Here is an 18,727-nt window from a genome sequence, read left to right as displayed (position 1 = left end):
ATGCCGTCCAAAATGTGACAAAAATGTCATAGTATAGTATGTCGGCCAAAATGTGACAAAAATGTCATAGTATAGTATGTTGTCCAAAATCAGACAAAAATGTCATAGTATAATATGTCGTCCAAAATGTGACAAAAATGTCATAGTATAGTATGTTGTCCAAAATCAGACAAAAATGTCATAGTATAATATGTCGTCCAAAATGTGACAAAAAAGTCATAGGTCAGTATGTCGTCCAAAATGAGACAAAAAAGTCATAGTATAGTATGTTGTCCAAAATGAGACAAAAAAGTCATAGTTTAGTATGTCGTCCAAAATGAGACAAAAAAGTCATAGTATAGCATGTCGTCCAAAATGAGACAAAAAAGTCATACTTGAGTATGTCGTCCAAAATGAGACAAAAATGAGACAAAAATATAATACTTTAGTATGTCGTCAAAAATGAGACAAAAAAGTCATAGTATGGTATGTCGTCCAAAATGAGACAAAAGTCATAGTTTAGTATGTCGTCCAAAATGAGACAAAAAAGTCATAGTATAGCATGTCGTCCAAAATGAGACAAAAAAGTCATACTTAAGTATGTCGTCCAAAATGAGACAAAAAATCATAGTTTAGTATGTCGTCCAAAATGAGACAAAAAAGTCATAGTATAGTATGTCGTCCAAAATGAGACAAAAAAGTCATAGTTTAGTATGTCGTCCAAAATGAGACAAAAAAGTCATAGTATAGCATGTCGTCCAAAATGAGACAAAAAAGTCATACTTAAGTATGTCGTCCAAAATGAGACAAAAATGAGACAAAAATATCATACTTTAGTATGTCGTCAAAAATGAGACAAAAAAGTCATAGTTTATTATGTTGTCCAAAATGTGACTAAAAAAGTCATAGTTTAGTATGCCGTCCAAAATGTGACAAAAATGTCATAGTATAGTATGTCGGCCAAAATTTGACAAAAATGTCATAGTATAGTATGTTGTCCAAAATCAGACAAAAATGTCATAGTATAATATGTAGTCCAAAATGTGACAAAAAAGTCATAGGTCAGCATGTCGTCCAAAATGAGACAAAAAAGTCATAGTATAGTATGTTGTCCAAAATTAGACAAAAATATAATACTTTAGTATGTCGTCAAAAATGAGACAAAAAAGTCATAGTATAGCATGTCGTCCAAAATGAGACAAAAAAGTCATACTTAAGTATGTTGTCCAAAATGAGACAAAAAAGTCATAGTTTAGTATGTCGTCCAAAATGAGACAAAAATGTCATAGTATAGTATGTTGTCCAAAATTAGACAAAAATATCATACTTTAGTATGTCGTCAAAAATGAGACAAAAAAGTCATAGTTTAGTATGTCGTCCAAAATGTGACAAAAATGTCATAGTATAGTATGTCGTCCAAAATGTGACAAAAATGTCATAGTATAGTATGTCGTCCAAAATGAGACAGTCATAGTTTAGTATGTCGTCCAAAATGAGACAAAAAAGTCATAGTATAGCATGTCGTCCAAAATGAGACAAAAAAGTCATACTTAAGTATGTCGTCCAAAATGAGACAAAAAATCATAGTTTAGTATGTCGTCCAAAATGAGACAAAAAAGTCATAGTATAGTATGTCGTCCAAAATGAGACAAAAAAGTCATAGTTTAGTATGTCGTCCAAAATGAGACAAAAAAGTCATAGTATAGCATGTCGTCCAAAATGAGACAAAAAAGTCATACTTAAGTATGTCGTCCAAAATGAGACAAAAATGAGACAAAAATATCATACTTTAGTATGTCGTCAAAAATGAGACAAAAAAGTCATAGTTTATTATGTTGTCCAAAATGTGACTAAAAAAGTCATAGTTTAGTATGCCGTCCAAAATGTGACAAAAATTTTCATAGTATAGTATGTCGGCCAAAATGTGACAAAAATGTCATAGTATAGTATGTTGTCCAAAATCAGACAAAAATGTCATAGTATAATATGTCGTCCAAAATGTGACAAAAATGTCATAGTATAGTATGTTGTCCAAAATCAGACAAAAATGTCATAGTATAATATGTCGTCCAAAATGTGACAAAAAAGTCATAGGTCAGTATGTCGTCCAAAATGAGACCAAAAAGTCATAGTATAGTATGTCGTCCAAAATGAGACAAAAAAGTCATAGTTTAGTATGTCGTCCAAAATGAGACAAAAAAGTCATAGTATAGCATGTCGTCCAAAATGAGACAAAAAAGTCACACTTAAGTATGTTGTCCAAAATGAGACAAAAAAGTCATAGTTTAGTATGTCGTCCAAAATGAGACAAAAATGTCATAGTATAGTATGTCGTCCAAAATGAGACAAAAATGTCATAGTATAGTATGTCGTCCAAAATTTGACAAAAATGTCATAGTATAGTATGTCGTCCAAAATGAGACAAAAATGTCATAGTATATAGCATGTCGTCCAAAGTGAGACAAAAAAGTCATAGTATAGTATGTCGTCCAAAATTTGACAAAAATGTCATAGTATAGTATGTCGTCCAAAATGAGACAAAAATGTCATAGTATATAGCATGTTGTCCAAAGTGAGACAAAAAAGTCATAGTATAGTATGTCGTCCAAAATGAGACAAAAAAGTCATAATTTAGCATGTCGTCCAAAGTGAGACAAAAATGTCATAGTTAAGTCCAAAGTGTTTGGAAGGAATCAATGTCTAAAATTAGAATACGTGATGACACTAATATAAGCTGACGGGAAAACATGTTGCCATGTGATTACAGACATACAGACGACTTTGAGCTTGAACTTATTTTTCAGGCACAAAAGGCAGAAACTTCGTGACTCACAGCCGAGGCATTATTCTCTAAAAATAAGTCCACTGGGAAGGAGCCGCTGTCACGGATGTTTCTAAACACAACCTTTGTCGACAAGGCAATCTCTCAAACTGTAATTAAACTGTAATTATTGAAGTGTGTGCTACGGACCTCTAGTGGGACAACAAGGTACTGCATGTGAGGCGAACAGAAAACATCAAATTAAACCACCTTCTTTGGGGTCAACGCACGTTTACAGACATAGAAAAGTTACATAGTTACAAACCAAGATGTTCCAAAATGACACATCACTGATCAGTGATCCTGAAACCCTAAATATCACCAAAATACAGTATTTTCAATAAAACGTCATGTATTAAATACAGATTCGTCCCCGTTTATAGCTCTGTGTGCGAAAAAATAAATGACAATAAATAACCTCCGAAAGGAAGAAAATAAACAAGACAATGAGTGAAGGAAGAAGCCAAAAGCAAGATAAAACTCCCTTTAATATGCAATGAATCATTTTCAAGTAACCTTTTTTTTTTTCTAATGTTTGTTGGTAACAAAACAATACTGTATACAAACACAAATTGCTACATTAATGTAAACAAGATATAAAAATGATCCTTATGGTAGTAAAACAAGTATTACGCTGCAGAATTCTCCTCTTCGTGTGATTTTTGTTTTTCTGAGACCGACCTCCACTGAACTCACGGTTAAAATAAAAAAAATGATAACTTCAAAAAACAATATGGCAACGTAACATTCAAACACCACATTTTTTTTGAGTTGTTTTTGTTTGTTATTTTATTTATAACACTCAGATGCTAGTTTTCAGTGGTTTGACGTTTCAACATACAGGTGGGTGGAGTCTCATGTACACGTCAGCCATGCATTTTTGATGTTGCATTTGTTTACTTGACACACCGTTGGATAAGAACGTCCTCCCAGATTCATGGCGGTGCTTTTTAATTATTCTTTTTTGTGACAGAGAAGAAAAAAGCCTGATGGCGACTGTCCAGGAGTTTGACATGCACTCTGACCGTTTGTGTTTGTGTTTGTGTGTCGTACAAACAATAAGAACAACAACAACAACAACAACATGAACAGGAACCAAAGAGACTGCACTAACAGACTTAAAAACTGCTGAAGCTGACACACTCAAGGCATTAGTGAGACAGTTTCCGTGCTGGCGTCAGGAGGAGGAGGAGGAGGAGGAGGAGGAGAAGTGGGATTAAAAAAACGAGAGATTATCAGGTCATTCCAAATTTTAGCGGCGAGTTTCATGAGTTTTATTTGCAGTGGATGAAGACGCAGAGAAGGAGGTGGTGGAGTAAAAGGCCTGGTGCTTCGCTCCATGTGTGAGAAGACTGGAAGGTTCTTTCTTTAAAGTGGGAAAAGATCCAGTGGAGACGGACCAACACCGAGGTGACAGACGAGAAATAAGTGCATGTTTTTCTTTGTTTTTTGTTTTTTTGACAGATCTATGACAGGAAGTGAGTGTCTGGATGAGGACATGAGTCTATGATAAGATGTTGGACATGAACTCGTAGAATCGTTTGGAGTACTGCTCCGGGTTCACCGTCGAGATCTCGGCCCCCGCCTGCCAAAAGTAAAAAAACAAGATAAATATGTAAAACAAAAATGTAAAAACAGACAATAAACAAACATAAAAAAACATTTTCTTCACTGTTCTTTCAGCTAAAATTATCTTCCAGGAACACAGAAACCTGACACACAACTGGAAGGAACCTGCCATTTTAGAGATGCTTCAATATCACTTTTACGTGTTTGGTACCAATATCACAACCTCGATTATCTACAGATACTAATATCACAACCTCGATTATCTACTGATACTAATATCACAACCTCGATTATCTACCGATACTAATATCACAACCTCGATTATCTACCGATACTAATATCACAACCTCGATTATCTACAGATACTAATATCACAACCTCGATTATCTACAGATACTAATATCACAACCTCGATTATCTACCGATACTAATATCACAACCTCGATTATCTACAGATACTAATATCACAACCTCGATTATCTACAGATACTAATATCACAACCTCGATTATCTACCGATACTAACATCACAACCTCGATTATCTACCGATACTAATATCACAACCTCGATTATCTACCGATACTAATATCACAACCTCGATTATCTACCGATACTAACATCACAACCTCGATTATCTACAGATACTAATATCACAACCTCGATTATCTACTGATACTAATATCACAACCTCGATTATCTACCGATACTAATATCACAACCTCGATTATCTACCGATACTAATATCACAACCTCGATTATCTACAGATACTAATATCACAACCTCGATTATCTACAGATACTAATATCACAACCTCGATTATCTACCAATATTAATATAACAACCTCGATTATATACCGATACGGTACCACAAACTTGATTATCTACCGATACTAATATCACAACCTCGATTATCTACCGATACTAATATCACAACCTCGATTATCTACAGATACTAATATCACAACCTCGATTATCTACAGATACTAATATCACAACCTCGATTATCTACCGATACTAACATCACAACCTCGATTATCTACCGATACTAATATCACAACCTCGATTATCTACCGATACTAATATCACAACCTCGATTATCTACCGATACTAACATCACAACCTCGATTATCTACAGATACTAATATCACAACCTCGATTATCTACTGATACTAATATCACAACCTCGATTATCTACCGATACTAATATCACAACCTCGATTATCTACCGATACTAATATCACAACCTCGATTATCTACAGATACTAATATCACAACCTCGATTATCTACAGATACTAATATCACAACCTCGATTATCTACCGATACTAACATCACAACCTCGATTATCTACCGATACTAATATCACAACCTTGATTATCTACTGACACTAATATCACAACCTCGATTATCTACCAATATTAATATAACAACCTCGATTATATACCGATACGGTACCACAAACTTGACTATCTACCGATACTAATATCACAACCTCGATTATCTACAGATACTAATATCACAACCTCGAGTATCTACTGATACCGGACTGTGAAATGGGAGTGGTGTTGACACTCACCCCGTGTTTCACAGTTTTGGCAGCGTGTGCAGCTTTTTTCTTGGCGTCATAGTGCGTGAGGATGTCGATGATGGCCATGAAGTAAACCTCCTTCTTCACAGCAGCTGGTAGAAGAAAAACAACAGAAACTGTTATTTCTCTGCTGGAGCTTTGGCTGACATTTCCACTTGTATTATTTAGGATATTCAGCCTTTACTATTCTACTCTTAAGGGTTCATGATTCCTAACTTTTTCAATGAGGACAATTACTCAGATTCAAACTGAGGAAAGACGTAAATGTTGGAATCTAAGAGATTTATCTGTAGATTATTTCATGATGAATCAATTAGTTGTTTGGTCCATAAAATGTCAGAAAATGTTGATCAGTGTTTCCAAAACTTAGAAATAATGATGTTCTCAAATGTCTTGTTTTGTCCACAAATGGAAATGATTCAGTTTTAACGATTTCTTATTGTTATTTTGCGCAAATAAACTTTGAGAAGCTGAAAACTCTAAGGACTTGTTTTAATTATTAAAAAAACTCTCAATCCAATGAAGCGATTATCTAAATAGTTGGTGATTGATTAAGTAGCTAAGTATTGATTAAGATTTAAGTAGGGTGCAGCCCTAATACAGGGTGCCTGCAAATTCAACCTTTTTCAAGGCTAATTTGATCAAATGTAAAACCTTCTGCAGATAATGATCAGTGCAGTGGATCCACTTGAGTCTCAACTTAATCCACAATCATTTTCTGGTTAAAGACAAAAATTAAGATTTTAAATATAATAGCTGGGATCAAATAAATAGAATTTCTGATTCATATCGACAATTATTTTGAAGATCTGTTATCTAGTCATAAAATCCTTCAAATAATCTTTTCACTGAAGATATTTTCTGTATCTCCGTCAGACGGACGTCAAAGACGACACTCACTGTCGTGGCTCTTGATTGCGTAAACGTCCACAGAGGGGTCGAACTCCCCGGGGCCAAAGAACCCCCCACAGTTGAGGGGGTTTCCAGGGCTGTCAGGGGGCGTGCCGAAGGAGCCGGTGAGCACGCCTCCACCCATGCCATCGTTCTCATACTCCTCCTCGTCTCCTGCTCCCTCCACGTCCATCTCCTCCTGCTCCGCCCGCTCCACATCATGGATGCCCACCAGCAGACTGTAGTCCATGATCTTCAGAGTGGCCAGGAACTGATGACAAACACATTTATGTTACGTCTCACAACCTCACTCATGTGTTTCACCGTCAGTCAAGATGTAAAACACATCAACAGACTTTTTAAATAGCTTTAAATTGTCATGTGATCTTTGTGTAGTTCATATTTTATCTGTTTTAGTTTTTCTATTTCACATTTGAATAGCTTTTTGTCAAGAGCCTCACACAGAAATCTTTTTGGATCAATAAAGCACATCAATCGAGGGCTGCAGCTAATCATTATTATCGACTACTTGTTTGGTCCATAAAATGTTGAAAAATGTCCATCAATGTTCTCAAATGTCTTGTTTTGTCAACTTAAGGATTTGGTTTTTAATTATTTCTGTTATATGGAGCAAAAAAAAACAACCCAGAAAATATTCACATTTAAGCAGCAAATTCATTGATTCATTACTAGATTAATAACATCCACACCTATCTGTTAGGGATGGGCATTTCAAGAAAAAGGCTTTTTGATTATTCATGAATTCATCTTCTACCACTTTATCCTCCACTCGAGGGTCGCTGGTGCCAATCCCAGCTGACACAGGGTGAAAGGCAGCGCACACCCTGACCCTGGACAGTTCAGCAGTCCATCACAGACACAAGCAACCGTCCACTCTCACAGTCAATTCACAGTGTTAGAGAATTGACCTAATACTCAAATCTGCATGAGACCGGAGAACCCTGAGAAAACACACACACACACACACACACACGGTCGCAAAACCCGGGTCTGCTACAAAGACAAGAGTGCTAACCACTACAGGGCTAACCCCTACAGGGCTAAGCACTACAGTAACTGTATATTACTGAATATTCTAAAGTCTAGTGAAGGAAATGCATTCAAAGACATTTGTCATTGACTTAAAGACGCATTCAAGAAACCTCTCAAATGTCATTACTGATGCATTTTGATGGCAGTCCACTGAGTTTTCTTCATCTTTTTGAAAATAATTTAATATAATGTTTTTTTTTGTTTATCCCTATGTTACTAAATAAACTAAATAAAACATTTTGCTTTGTTTCGTCTCCATTCCTTTGACACTTGGATCATAAACTTGGCCAAATATTCAAATCAATACCATAATAATCAATGGATCATATCCAGACCCATTTACTGTCAGACCTGTTGTGGCAAAGCTCATCTCAAATGCTGTTAATAGCACAGCATATAATCTTAATTTATATGTCAGTACAAATATTCAGGAGTGGACTGTTACTCAGAAAACCCTCCAACGTTGTCATTTTATACAATTTAACTGTCAATAAAGCAGCAATTTCAATCAATCACTAATTGATGGCGTTGTTTGGTCATTAATGCACAAAACTGAGACTGTAACCCTCCTGTGACCGTGCTGTCTTCTCATTACCGTCAATCCTGGACCGTTTGTGATATCTCGAAAATTCAGAAACTCTGGACTGGCGAGCTGTCCAGAGTGTGACTGCATCTTTCGCCCGCAGGACCGTCCAATCACAGACGAGTTTCACCAGCGCGTCATAAGTTTGTGACGTCAGCTTCTCAGTAGCATAATTTAGCAGAAACATTTTTTGACAACTCTACAGCCATAAAATCGAAATCAATCCAGAAGCCTGAATATCATGATGGTCATAAGAGGGTTAAACTACCTACTACTAACTAACTAACTAACCTGGTGAGAGACCGGCGTTACTTTAACAGTATGTTTCTATGTGATGTAGAAAAATGTTAATCTATCTTGTTGCTTAGTTTATGTCAAAATGTGTGTGTGGGGGTTTAAGTTTAACACAGGAACCAACGTTTGAAATAACACATGTGATCCAGAGTATTTCATTGAAGGCTTTGACATGAAGGGATATTCTCGCTCGCTTCTACATGACAACACTAATAGATTCACTACCTCCACGTCCCGTTTTAGCTTCTCCAGAAAGTACTTCTTGTTGTCATCGCCTATCTGCAGCTTCTGCCCTTCATTCAGGAAGTCGTTGTCTTTAAAAGTGGGGAGTTCTTTAGCCTGAGGACAGGGACAGAGACAGAGACAGAGACAGAGACAGAGACATGGTTTTAAATAGCAACAGAAGACAGTCTGCTTTTTCCACTTTTCATATCAAGAATCTCAGACTTACACAAACGAGCACTGCAGTTCATACGTGTCAAACTATAAACAAACAGCTTATAAACTAACGAGGTTTGCCTCCATCATGTTGTTAGAACACGGAAATAAAACGTACCTTCTCCTTGTCGCTGGCTTCTCTGGAGACTGTAGAACCCTGCAAATGAGGATAAAAATAGACTGAACTGAAGGCAGCTCCAGATACTTCACAGGGATTGTTAGTGTGTCTTTAACTGTCAGTGTTAGAAAGACGAGACGTTTTCTCTGGATAATATTTAGCAGAAAGTCACGCAAACGCTAGAAGGGTTGTTTTTTTTATATATGTATATAAAGGAGAGTGCAGTAAGAATGTTGTGTTCACAGATGCTGCTAAATAATATTCATATTCTGCAGATTATCAACGTTCCTCTCAAAAATGTTCTGTCGGAACAAAAATGTCGACACGACCCACAACATGACCAGACAAGTGTGTGATGTTAGCAGTAAGTAGCATTAAAATGAAAATGATAGTGTTTCAAATAAACCACAAATATTCACATTTAAGAAGCTGTCAAATCTGATCATTCACTCAAACTGATGAATCGCTCATCAAAATAGTTTAGTAATCGATTAATTGTTGCAGCCCTAAAAATCATTGCTGCTCACATGTATATACATTATATAACATTTATTTAATTGACTTTATTAATAAAACATTTGTCAGGTGGGTTCAGTCTGTGGGTGATTGAAGGTGCAATGAAAGATCCTCATGTGTGATTATTCAGTGGGAAGTTCAATCCCAGGCAACATCTCCTACCTTCAGGTCATATTTGCGGTGTACAGTGAGACGATGGCTGAACACATTCCGGGTCACCACCATGTACGTCTCCATCCCGTCCACTGTTAGCCTGTACATGCCCAGGAACTGAGGGAGCAGCGTGTTGCCATGACACTCCACGATAAACTGGAGATAATCAGAGAGGAACAGGAAGTGTGGGAGTGAAAAACTGATTTAGACTCTGTTCTCCACTCACATCATCATTTACATGCATGTGGGAGTTTAGATTCAAAGGAAGGAAAACAGTGAACACAGACGTGGATTAAATACTCAACATGACATATGAAATATGAATAATCTCAACACAAGGGTTTCCAGGGAGACAGTGCAGATTAGTTTGTTTGGACTTTTTATGATAACGTCTCACACTGTAATGTATGCTTATTCAAATAAAGCTTTATTTAAAAAACAAAGTTTATGATTCATGGGCCTGCTCCACGTCGTCGTCTTCTCTGTTTTGTGTGAGGGTTTGTGAAAGGATGAAGGATGGAGGATGGAGGATGAAGGATGAAGGATGGAGGATGGAGGATGAAGGATGGAGGATGGAGGATGAAGGATGAAGACATTTCTTCAACCGTTGCCGTGTTTGTGGACTGGAAAGTTGTGTTTCCGTGTGGACCAGGCAAACACAGACAGATGGACCTACAGACTCTACCTGGTGATATTTCTTTAAGATGTTGTGCATCTCAGCGATGTCCTCACTGGACACAGTTTTAATTACGAAGCGATGGTCGTAGCTGGACAGGAAGCGGTTGCCAAAGCGACCCTGGGAGTCGCTGTTGAGCGGGGCGCTCCTCGTCAGAGAGTTCTGACAAAGACACAAAGACATCCTGAGACATTCTTACACCAAAGTCCCCACGAGCGTGTGTGTTAGTGTGACAGTGTGACAGTGTCTCACCTGGTAGTCCTGGTCATCGATGCAGAACCTCTCCCTCAGGTTTCTGAACACCATGGGACAGTACTCTTTGAACTTAAAGCGACTAGGCAGGTTTTCTCTGGGGGGGGAAGAGAAAAGTAATTGCTGATTTTATTTCTGCTTTTCTTTTGATTGTCCACAAAAATACAACAGAGTTTTCAACACTTACAGATTCAGATCAGTCAATTTTCCATGTACTTTTAACCTTATTCAGTCTGTGACTGGGGAAGGATTTTTCATGTCTGATACTTGAGTATCTGCAGATATCAGTCTGATACTTGAGTATCTGCAGATATCAGTCTGATACTTGAGTATCTGCAGATATCAGTAGATACTTGAGTATCTACTGATATCAGTCTGATACTTGAGTATCTGCAGATATCAGTCTGATACTTGAGTATCTACAGATATCAGTAGATACTTGAGTATCTGCAGATATCAGTCTGATACTTGAGTATCTGCTGATCTACAGATATCAGTCTGATACTTGAGTATCTGCAGATATCAGTCTGATACTTGAATATCTGCAGATATCAGTCTGATACTTGAGTATCTACAGATATCAGTCTGATACTTGAATATCTGCAGATATCAGTCTGATACTTGAGTATCTGCAGATATCAGTCTGATACTTGAGTATCTACAGATATCAGTCTGATACTTGAGTATCTGCTGATCTACAGATATCAGTCTGATACTTGAGTATCTGCAGATATCAGTCTGATACTTGAGTATCTGCAGATATCAGTCTGATACTTGAGAATCTGCAGATATCAGTCTGATACTTGAGTCAGTGCAGGTCAGTGCCACTATTGGCGCTTTTCCATCTGACAGTTCTAGCTCTACTCGGTTTGGTATCAGAAACGTTGTTTTCCTTTACTTCATAGTACCTCCTCAATGTGGGCGGGGCCATCACAGCACAGCTGGGCGGAATTGCCGTGACTTCTTTTTATACGCGACAAACTAGTGACGGTCAACGCCGTTTTCTTCACTGAATCATTAAAAGATTTGTTGACAGAATGGTTGAGTACGTCCTGCATGACCTGCAGACTCCGGCTGAACGCGTCGAGATCCGGATCACGAGCGTCGGAAATCTCCTCGCTAAATGTTGGAAATGAACGCACACGTTTTTAACTGTTCTACAGTTCAACATTGCTGGCTTTGATTCTTGTGTCGGACGTCACGCTCATGACTCTTCCAGTGACGACACTCTCTGACCAATCAGTGGCCGGCAGTCTGTTGACATTTTAATCTCGGCTCAGCTCGTCTGGAATCTCGACAGAGCAGGAACTAAAAAAGCAGGTTCTGGTTCCAGGTTCTGTCACTGATGGAAAAGCAAGAAAAAAGGTGTCCCTGAAGGCGACGCATTGAAAGATTTGGCTGCACCAGAGCAAACAATCCAAAAAAAAAGACCTAAGTGTGGAGCCCTGAACTACTTCCATTGTTGCATCACAGAGTTCCTGCAGATGGGTCAGCCACACACTCATGCTTCAATCTCCTGTTCTACCACATACCAAAGGTGTTCTCTACATCTGGTAACGAGAGAGAGGTCACTCAAGTTCACTGAACTTTAATAACCCTCTAATGAACCCACACCTACTGTCTTGGGACTGTTTCACATAACACAGTTCAGACTGGTCCAGAGGTTTCCATCCTAGGGTTCAGACACCCCGTAAAGGACCACACACTAAACCCCGAGGGTTGGAAAACACTTAGTTGGACAAGGAATGAGTAAATGAATTTATGTTTTTTTTAATCCCCGCTCAAAGGAATTCATGTTAAGTTAAAAACACTGAGGTGTCGAGGGCCAAAGACTTGGAGATTTACTACCTTCCTGTCATTTTTAAGACAAATATCCCACAATGACTTTCACAGTAAATGAACTTATTTGCTTCTCTTGATTGTTTTAAACAGCCACTAAATGTGTTCTATTCAATCTAAGACTCATTAAAGTGACACTGAATAAACCTTTGCCACGGTGATCAGTTCCTCATTGAGTTTCATGAGAGTGAGCTGATGTATGGATGGTTGAAAGAGAACTACAAAACATGGACTCACTGCAAACTAAAGAACCTGTGAAAACATTTCTCTTGGAAAGAGACTTGGGAAGCCCAATGAGAACAATGTTAAATGACACATAGATTATGTAACAGGCACATAGTGGGATTGACAGGAGTGGTTTGGAGGTGGAGATTACAGATTGAACAGCGTGCACTGACAGTGCGTAAACTGTGATGTACCTACTTGTTAAATAGGTGGTTGTCCACTTTGATCTTACTGTAGGCTTTAAAGTCATCTGGCATCAGCATTACTGGTACAGGCACATTACTTAACTCGTTAATCTGGAGGAGAGAAGTGAGAGACAGAGATTAATGAGACAAGAGTCTGAAGGAGAGAGGAAACAACTTCATCAGTGAGGAAAGAGAAGAAATCAAAAGTTCCCTTAAACATTATATGGTTTAAGTCTGATTAAAACATTACGAGCAAGCAGTTTTAATGAGTCCCAACAACCTGTAACACACACGAGCAGCAGTCATGAACTTTCAGGCTACACTTTCTCCTCCCAGCTGTCCTGTCTGTCTGTCTGTCCGTCTGTCTGTCTGTAATGTGCAAGTAAAGAACAATGAAACACTGGAGTCAAACTCCTTGTATGTTAGCATTCAAACTTGGCCAGTGAAGCCAATTCTGACTGTGAAACACATCATCCAGAGCTGGGCTGAAAGTCATGATCACTTTTGTTATCAATCGATTCTTTTCTCGATTCATTTGGTCATTACTGGGGTCTATAAACCGTCGAAATATGTCGATCCGTGTCCCCAAACCTCATAATGATGACGTTCTCCCTGGTCTTGTTTTGTCCAAAAACCCAAATCACTCACTTTTAATGATTTCTTTGCAATATGCAGCAAAGCCAATATTGGCTTTTAAATGCATCATGGGATATCAGCAAACATGCCAAGAGAGTAGGGATGCACCGAAATTTAAAAAACTGACAATCAGGGAACACTGAAAGAAATGATTATGCCAATTTATCTCATTTTGTTCTTATGGCTGGGACTGTGTGTACTTTCCTCAAAAATATTTAGGAAGATCTCATCAAACATATCATTCTCCTCATCTGCAGACAGACGAGACGTTTTCTCTGCACACTGATCCCACGTCCAAGTAATGATGGAGTGCAGTCGCGATGAAGTGAAGAGGATCTGAGTAGATCTTAGTAAAGCGTGTCGACGGACTCTTAAGACTCTGTGGTCCGTCTCAACCTCACTTTACAGCAGTGCTGCAATTAAAGGAATAACACATGCATCAGATGAGACGAGAGAGAATGTTCTCTGGTGTGAAGTGAATGTCGCGGTCATAATCTGCGCTGTATGCAGCTAACTTTTGCTTTTGCCCAAAGAGACTTTCCAGCATTTAAATATGAATTTGTGTTGTTCCAGCGTGTACGCACATCTTTACTGTTCCAAACTGACTCTAAACGGGAAGAAACAGGCACGTGCTGGCCGCTGTTTTTCATGCGTCATCACAACGAGCACTCCAGGGAGAAAGTCGATGTAAATAAGGAAATGTTCTGTAGTGGCTGCATCATGTGATATTATTCAATGTCTCATTATCTTCCCATTTTAACAGATTAAAAACACAACAGAGACTGTATTTCTGATGGTCAGTGACAACAACAACAACATCCACACAGTTATACTGTAGTTTGTTGTGTGTGTGTGTGTGTTAATCACATGATGAGTCAGTCAGTGAAAGAGCAGAGGCAGCACAGGAAAAATAAAACACAAACACTCCCTAAACGTGAAGCTCTGAGTGGTTTCTGTCAGAACAGCATCAAACAGGAAGTAAGCTGCACAGAGACACAGTGAGGGAGTGAAGTTCCTCAGCAGCATCACAGCCCAGAACAGGATTCAAAATGCACACACTTTCTAACAAGAAGAAGAAGAAGAGCTGAAGTCTGAGATCTGAAATCACCAGGCCTGTGTGCTGCTGCACCCACACACACACACACACACACTGTCAAAGTTCACCCACTGAATCCTGGAGATGCTGCACTGATGATGTGCATTTTAATGACCACACCTTTTTATGTACTGACGAGGCTTCGTGTTGCTGCTCTGATACAAACACACACGCTTCGACCAGTCAAGTTTCCTGTTTGATTCGTGTTCTGGTATAAAGACTGCACTTGTCAGGCCCAGTACTCATGTCTGAGGCTCTGGTAATGGTCAGAGGAAAGATGTGAATCGTGATTCCAGTTCCAGTCAGAATTTCCAAGTTGAGGTTGTTCCTGAGGTTGTTCCTGAGGTTGTTCCTGAGGTTGTTCCTTCCTTCCTCAGAACAGATTTCCCGACATTAGAAACAAAAACTAACCCAGAGAAGAGGCCGTAAAGTAGAACGTTGTACGGACCAGAAACATGGTCCCAATTCAGGCTTCGACTGAGGTTGACAGTCAGCCTGATGTAAGTGGATGTACCATCAAAATAACCCTGGAGACATTATTTGAAGGTTGAAGGTGAAATCCTACGTTTAAAAATGTTACTGTTAATTGCACTGCTGTCTTCTTTGTCTGCCATGTGCATACGTGATAGTAGCTCAGTGTGAGAGCGAGTCGTCTTTCAACTTGAAGGTTGTGGGTACAATTCCAGACTGCTAGTACAGTCTTCTTGGGCAAGAAACTTAACCCCATCAAGACTAGAAAAGTGTTATACAAATACAAACTATTTACCATAGTTCTATTTAATCTTAAATCCACGGACATGTTGCTACGCAAAGTACCATGTAGTGTAGTCATTGTTATCGGCTGGTATTGCTAACAATGACTACATGATGGTGACATCACTCCAAGGTCCAACTTCCAACCTCCGACGTAAAGGGAACACACCCTCAGTATCTGACCACACAGCAAGAAAGCAGGACTGGGGACTGCACCAGAGAGCTCTGAGCTGTGTTTGAGAACATTGTTTTGTCCTGAAGAAGAATGAGGAGAGGACAGAACTGTGATGAAGAAGAAGCTTTGAGCTGATCTGTATTCAACAACTTTGAACTGTGGAGGGCAGCCTTACACCTGCAATTATCATTAGACAAAGAACAACTACAGTATGTGCCTTATGTGACCTGGAGAAACCAAGAGGAAGTGACCAGGGAACAAATGACACCACGCTGTATCAAGTGAGCTACGATTCATTTCACAGTCAAATAAAACATTTTCCAACATACACACAACTCTTTGCCTCACTTGAGAAGCTGCTTGTCACACAAACTGTGAAAGACTGAGACAGCACACGGTGAATTGCACATGAGGCATAAACACTTCATCCATCTCTGAGGTGCAGAGTCTGCCCTGAGTCTGCCCTGAGTCTGCCCTGAGTCTGCCCTCCACTGAGCTTTTCATAGCAAAAGTCAGTCGCAGCCAAAAGTCAATGTGATATATTTTCTGTTCTATTTATAAGAGAATGGTGTGATGGAATAAGCGGCTACGAGCGAGCATAGGAGCTACAGGCAGAAGTTCAGTGTGTGTGTGTGTGTGTTGTCTCCGGGTTCCTCCCACAGTCTAAAAACATACAAAACACAATGTTTTTAGACTAAATTGACCATAAGTGTGAGAGTTTAATGGTTGATTGATTGTCTCTACATGTGACCCTGTGATGGACTGGCGAACTGTGCAGGGTGTACCTGCCTATCGCCCCACGTCAGCTGGGATTGGCACAGCACACCCGCCCCCTTCCAGACAAGGTGATAGAAAATGGATGGATGGATTTTTAGTAGCTTTATCAAATAAATAACCAGACTTCTTCTGTGTTGAATCACACTGCGTGGACAATGGTACAGGCCCATGTCACATTTGAAGTTATAAATGTCAGTTTAATGTATTGAATTGTTGACAGTGTATCGAGTGTTGACCTCTCACCAGAGATGCCCAATTGGACCTGACAGTGTATCGAGATACTTATCGATACTTATCGACGTCATACCGAAAGAAAGATGCCCAACCCTCGTGTATTTAAAACAACAGTCAGGCTGCTGCTGCTGCTGCTGCTGCTGAGGAGCTGAAAAATCAGTGTAACCTGCTGCTCCGGCTGCCTGTCTGTCTGCCTGCCTGTCTGTCTGTCTGTCACACCCCTCCCACTCCATGCCTGCACAGTGTTCAACAGCAGCAGAAGCTCAGTGGTCTTCACCATTCATGATTTATGACTGCAAAAGGCTTAAAGTAACACACTAGCACGAGAATGCACATTTGACTGATAATGCAATAAGAGTTTTTAAAACAATCTCTGTCTGCAGAACAGGCACCGCGCGCACACACACACACACAGAGCAGCAGCAGCAGCAGCAGCAGCAGCAATAGAGTGCAGTCAACACGTTCCTGACCAAACACACAACGAAACAATGAAGTGTAAAGATTACGATGCGACTGTAACATAGCTGATGATAGCTGGCTAACAAACTAGCGTCGTTAGCTAGCTCATACAAATCCAAAGAGCAGCATAAACAAGAGCCGAGCCGACATTTGAGGGTGAACTTACCGTGTGGTTGACTCCCCACATTAACACGCTGAGAATGGGCTCGCTGGCGCGGAATAATTTCACTTTCTGTCCTATAAAATGCTTCTTTTTCGTCTTGGTTTTGCTCGCGCTGACAGGCGCCGCTGCGCTGGTGCAGTTGGATGACATGTCTCCGGCTGGGATTTGGGGGTTCCTCGCCTCACTGTCGTTCCCTGTCGTTCCCTGTCGTTCACAGTCTCTACCGCCGCAGCAGCAGCAGCAGCAGCAGCAGCAACAATCGTGTCGTTAAGAAGGGTTTAAAAATCTATAAGTGCATCGTGCTCGTTGTTGGACTCGCGGTGAGTCTCCAGGGGGAAGGATAAGTGTCTTTGCCCGGGGAGTCAGCGGTAGAGCATTTTGCGCCGTCACCACCCTTCCTCCTCCCGAGCAGGCCGCGGTGGAGTCCAGGCAGCAGCTAGCCAGCCATCGGGCTACCGCGCAGCCTCTACTTAAAAACAAACATTTCTATTATTATTATTATTAAAACAACAACAACAACAACAACAACAACAACTACACGGAGCCGTGAACTCTCGCCGTTCCGCGCCCCCACTTCCCCAGAAACGTCTGGTGAAGCACTTTTACTTGGAGGAGAGTGAGGAGAGTGACCCCGTCATCATGTTGTCAGTCACCACCAACCAGCGTTCAGGGGTCTCCTCAAGATGGCGCCTGAGCTGCACTGCGCACACAACACTGACACCTGCAGGCGACACAGAGTACTGCAGGCGGAAGGGGGCGTCGATTTTGTTACTGAATTAACCACGTAATAACGTAAGAAATGCACAATAATCATTTTATACCGTTTCAATGTTAAATGCACATTAACTGCATTTTATTTGTGTACATAATTGACGTTTTTTTGGTACATTACACCCTGTCTGACTATTTAAATGCTGTGTTGACAATGTTGTTACTTTTGAGTGATGTATCATTGAATATCTGTATTGTTCCTGTGTTGTTGTTGTTGTTGTTGTTGTTGTTGTTGTTGTTTGATTTTCAGTTCTGCACCAGTGGTTGTTGTTCTTGATTTTATAGTATGCACATGATGTAGCCCTGTCCCCGCTGTACATAAAGTTTATGTAAACCTTGATGAAATCCTGGTGAAATGCTGTTTTGCTTCACTATATACTGTCTATGTGTGCATGTGGGTTGCGGGGGGACGCTGGTGCAAATCCCAGCCGACGTGGGGCAAAAGGCAGGGGACGCCCTGGACGGATCGCCAGTCCATCACAG

At 39.8% G+C, this 18,727-nt stretch overlaps 1 protein-coding gene across 1 annotated transcript; it reads right to left on the bottom strand.

Annotated features, from left to right (window-relative positions):
• Positions 1-3,270: 3,270 nt before the first annotated feature.
• Positions 3,271-18,135, bottom strand: LOC131467288 (phosphatidylinositol 5-phosphate 4-kinase type-2 beta). The gene is made up of 10 exons (XM_058641101.1): positions 17,477-18,135; positions 13,194-13,291; positions 10,932-11,028; positions 10,689-10,841; positions 10,013-10,159; positions 9,335-9,373; positions 9,004-9,117; positions 6,858-7,119; positions 5,946-6,049; positions 3,271-4,385 (listed from the first exon to the last, which is right to left on the bottom strand). The coding sequence occupies exons 1-10, from the start codon at positions 17,621-17,623 to the stop codon at positions 4,305-4,307; spliced, it is 1,242 nt and encodes a 413-aa protein (XP_058497084.1). The 5' UTR covers positions 17,624-18,135; the 3' UTR covers positions 3,271-4,304.
• Between the last annotated feature and the right edge of the window lie 592 nt (positions 18,136-18,727).

This window comes from Solea solea, chromosome 10 (genome assembly GCF_958295425.1).
Source record: "Solea solea chromosome 10, fSolSol10.1, whole genome shotgun sequence".
NCBI lineage: Eukaryota > Metazoa > Chordata > Actinopteri > Pleuronectiformes > Soleidae > Solea > Solea solea.
Note: the sequence above shows the minus strand (reverse complement) of the source record. Positions and strands in the feature narration are given on the sequence as shown.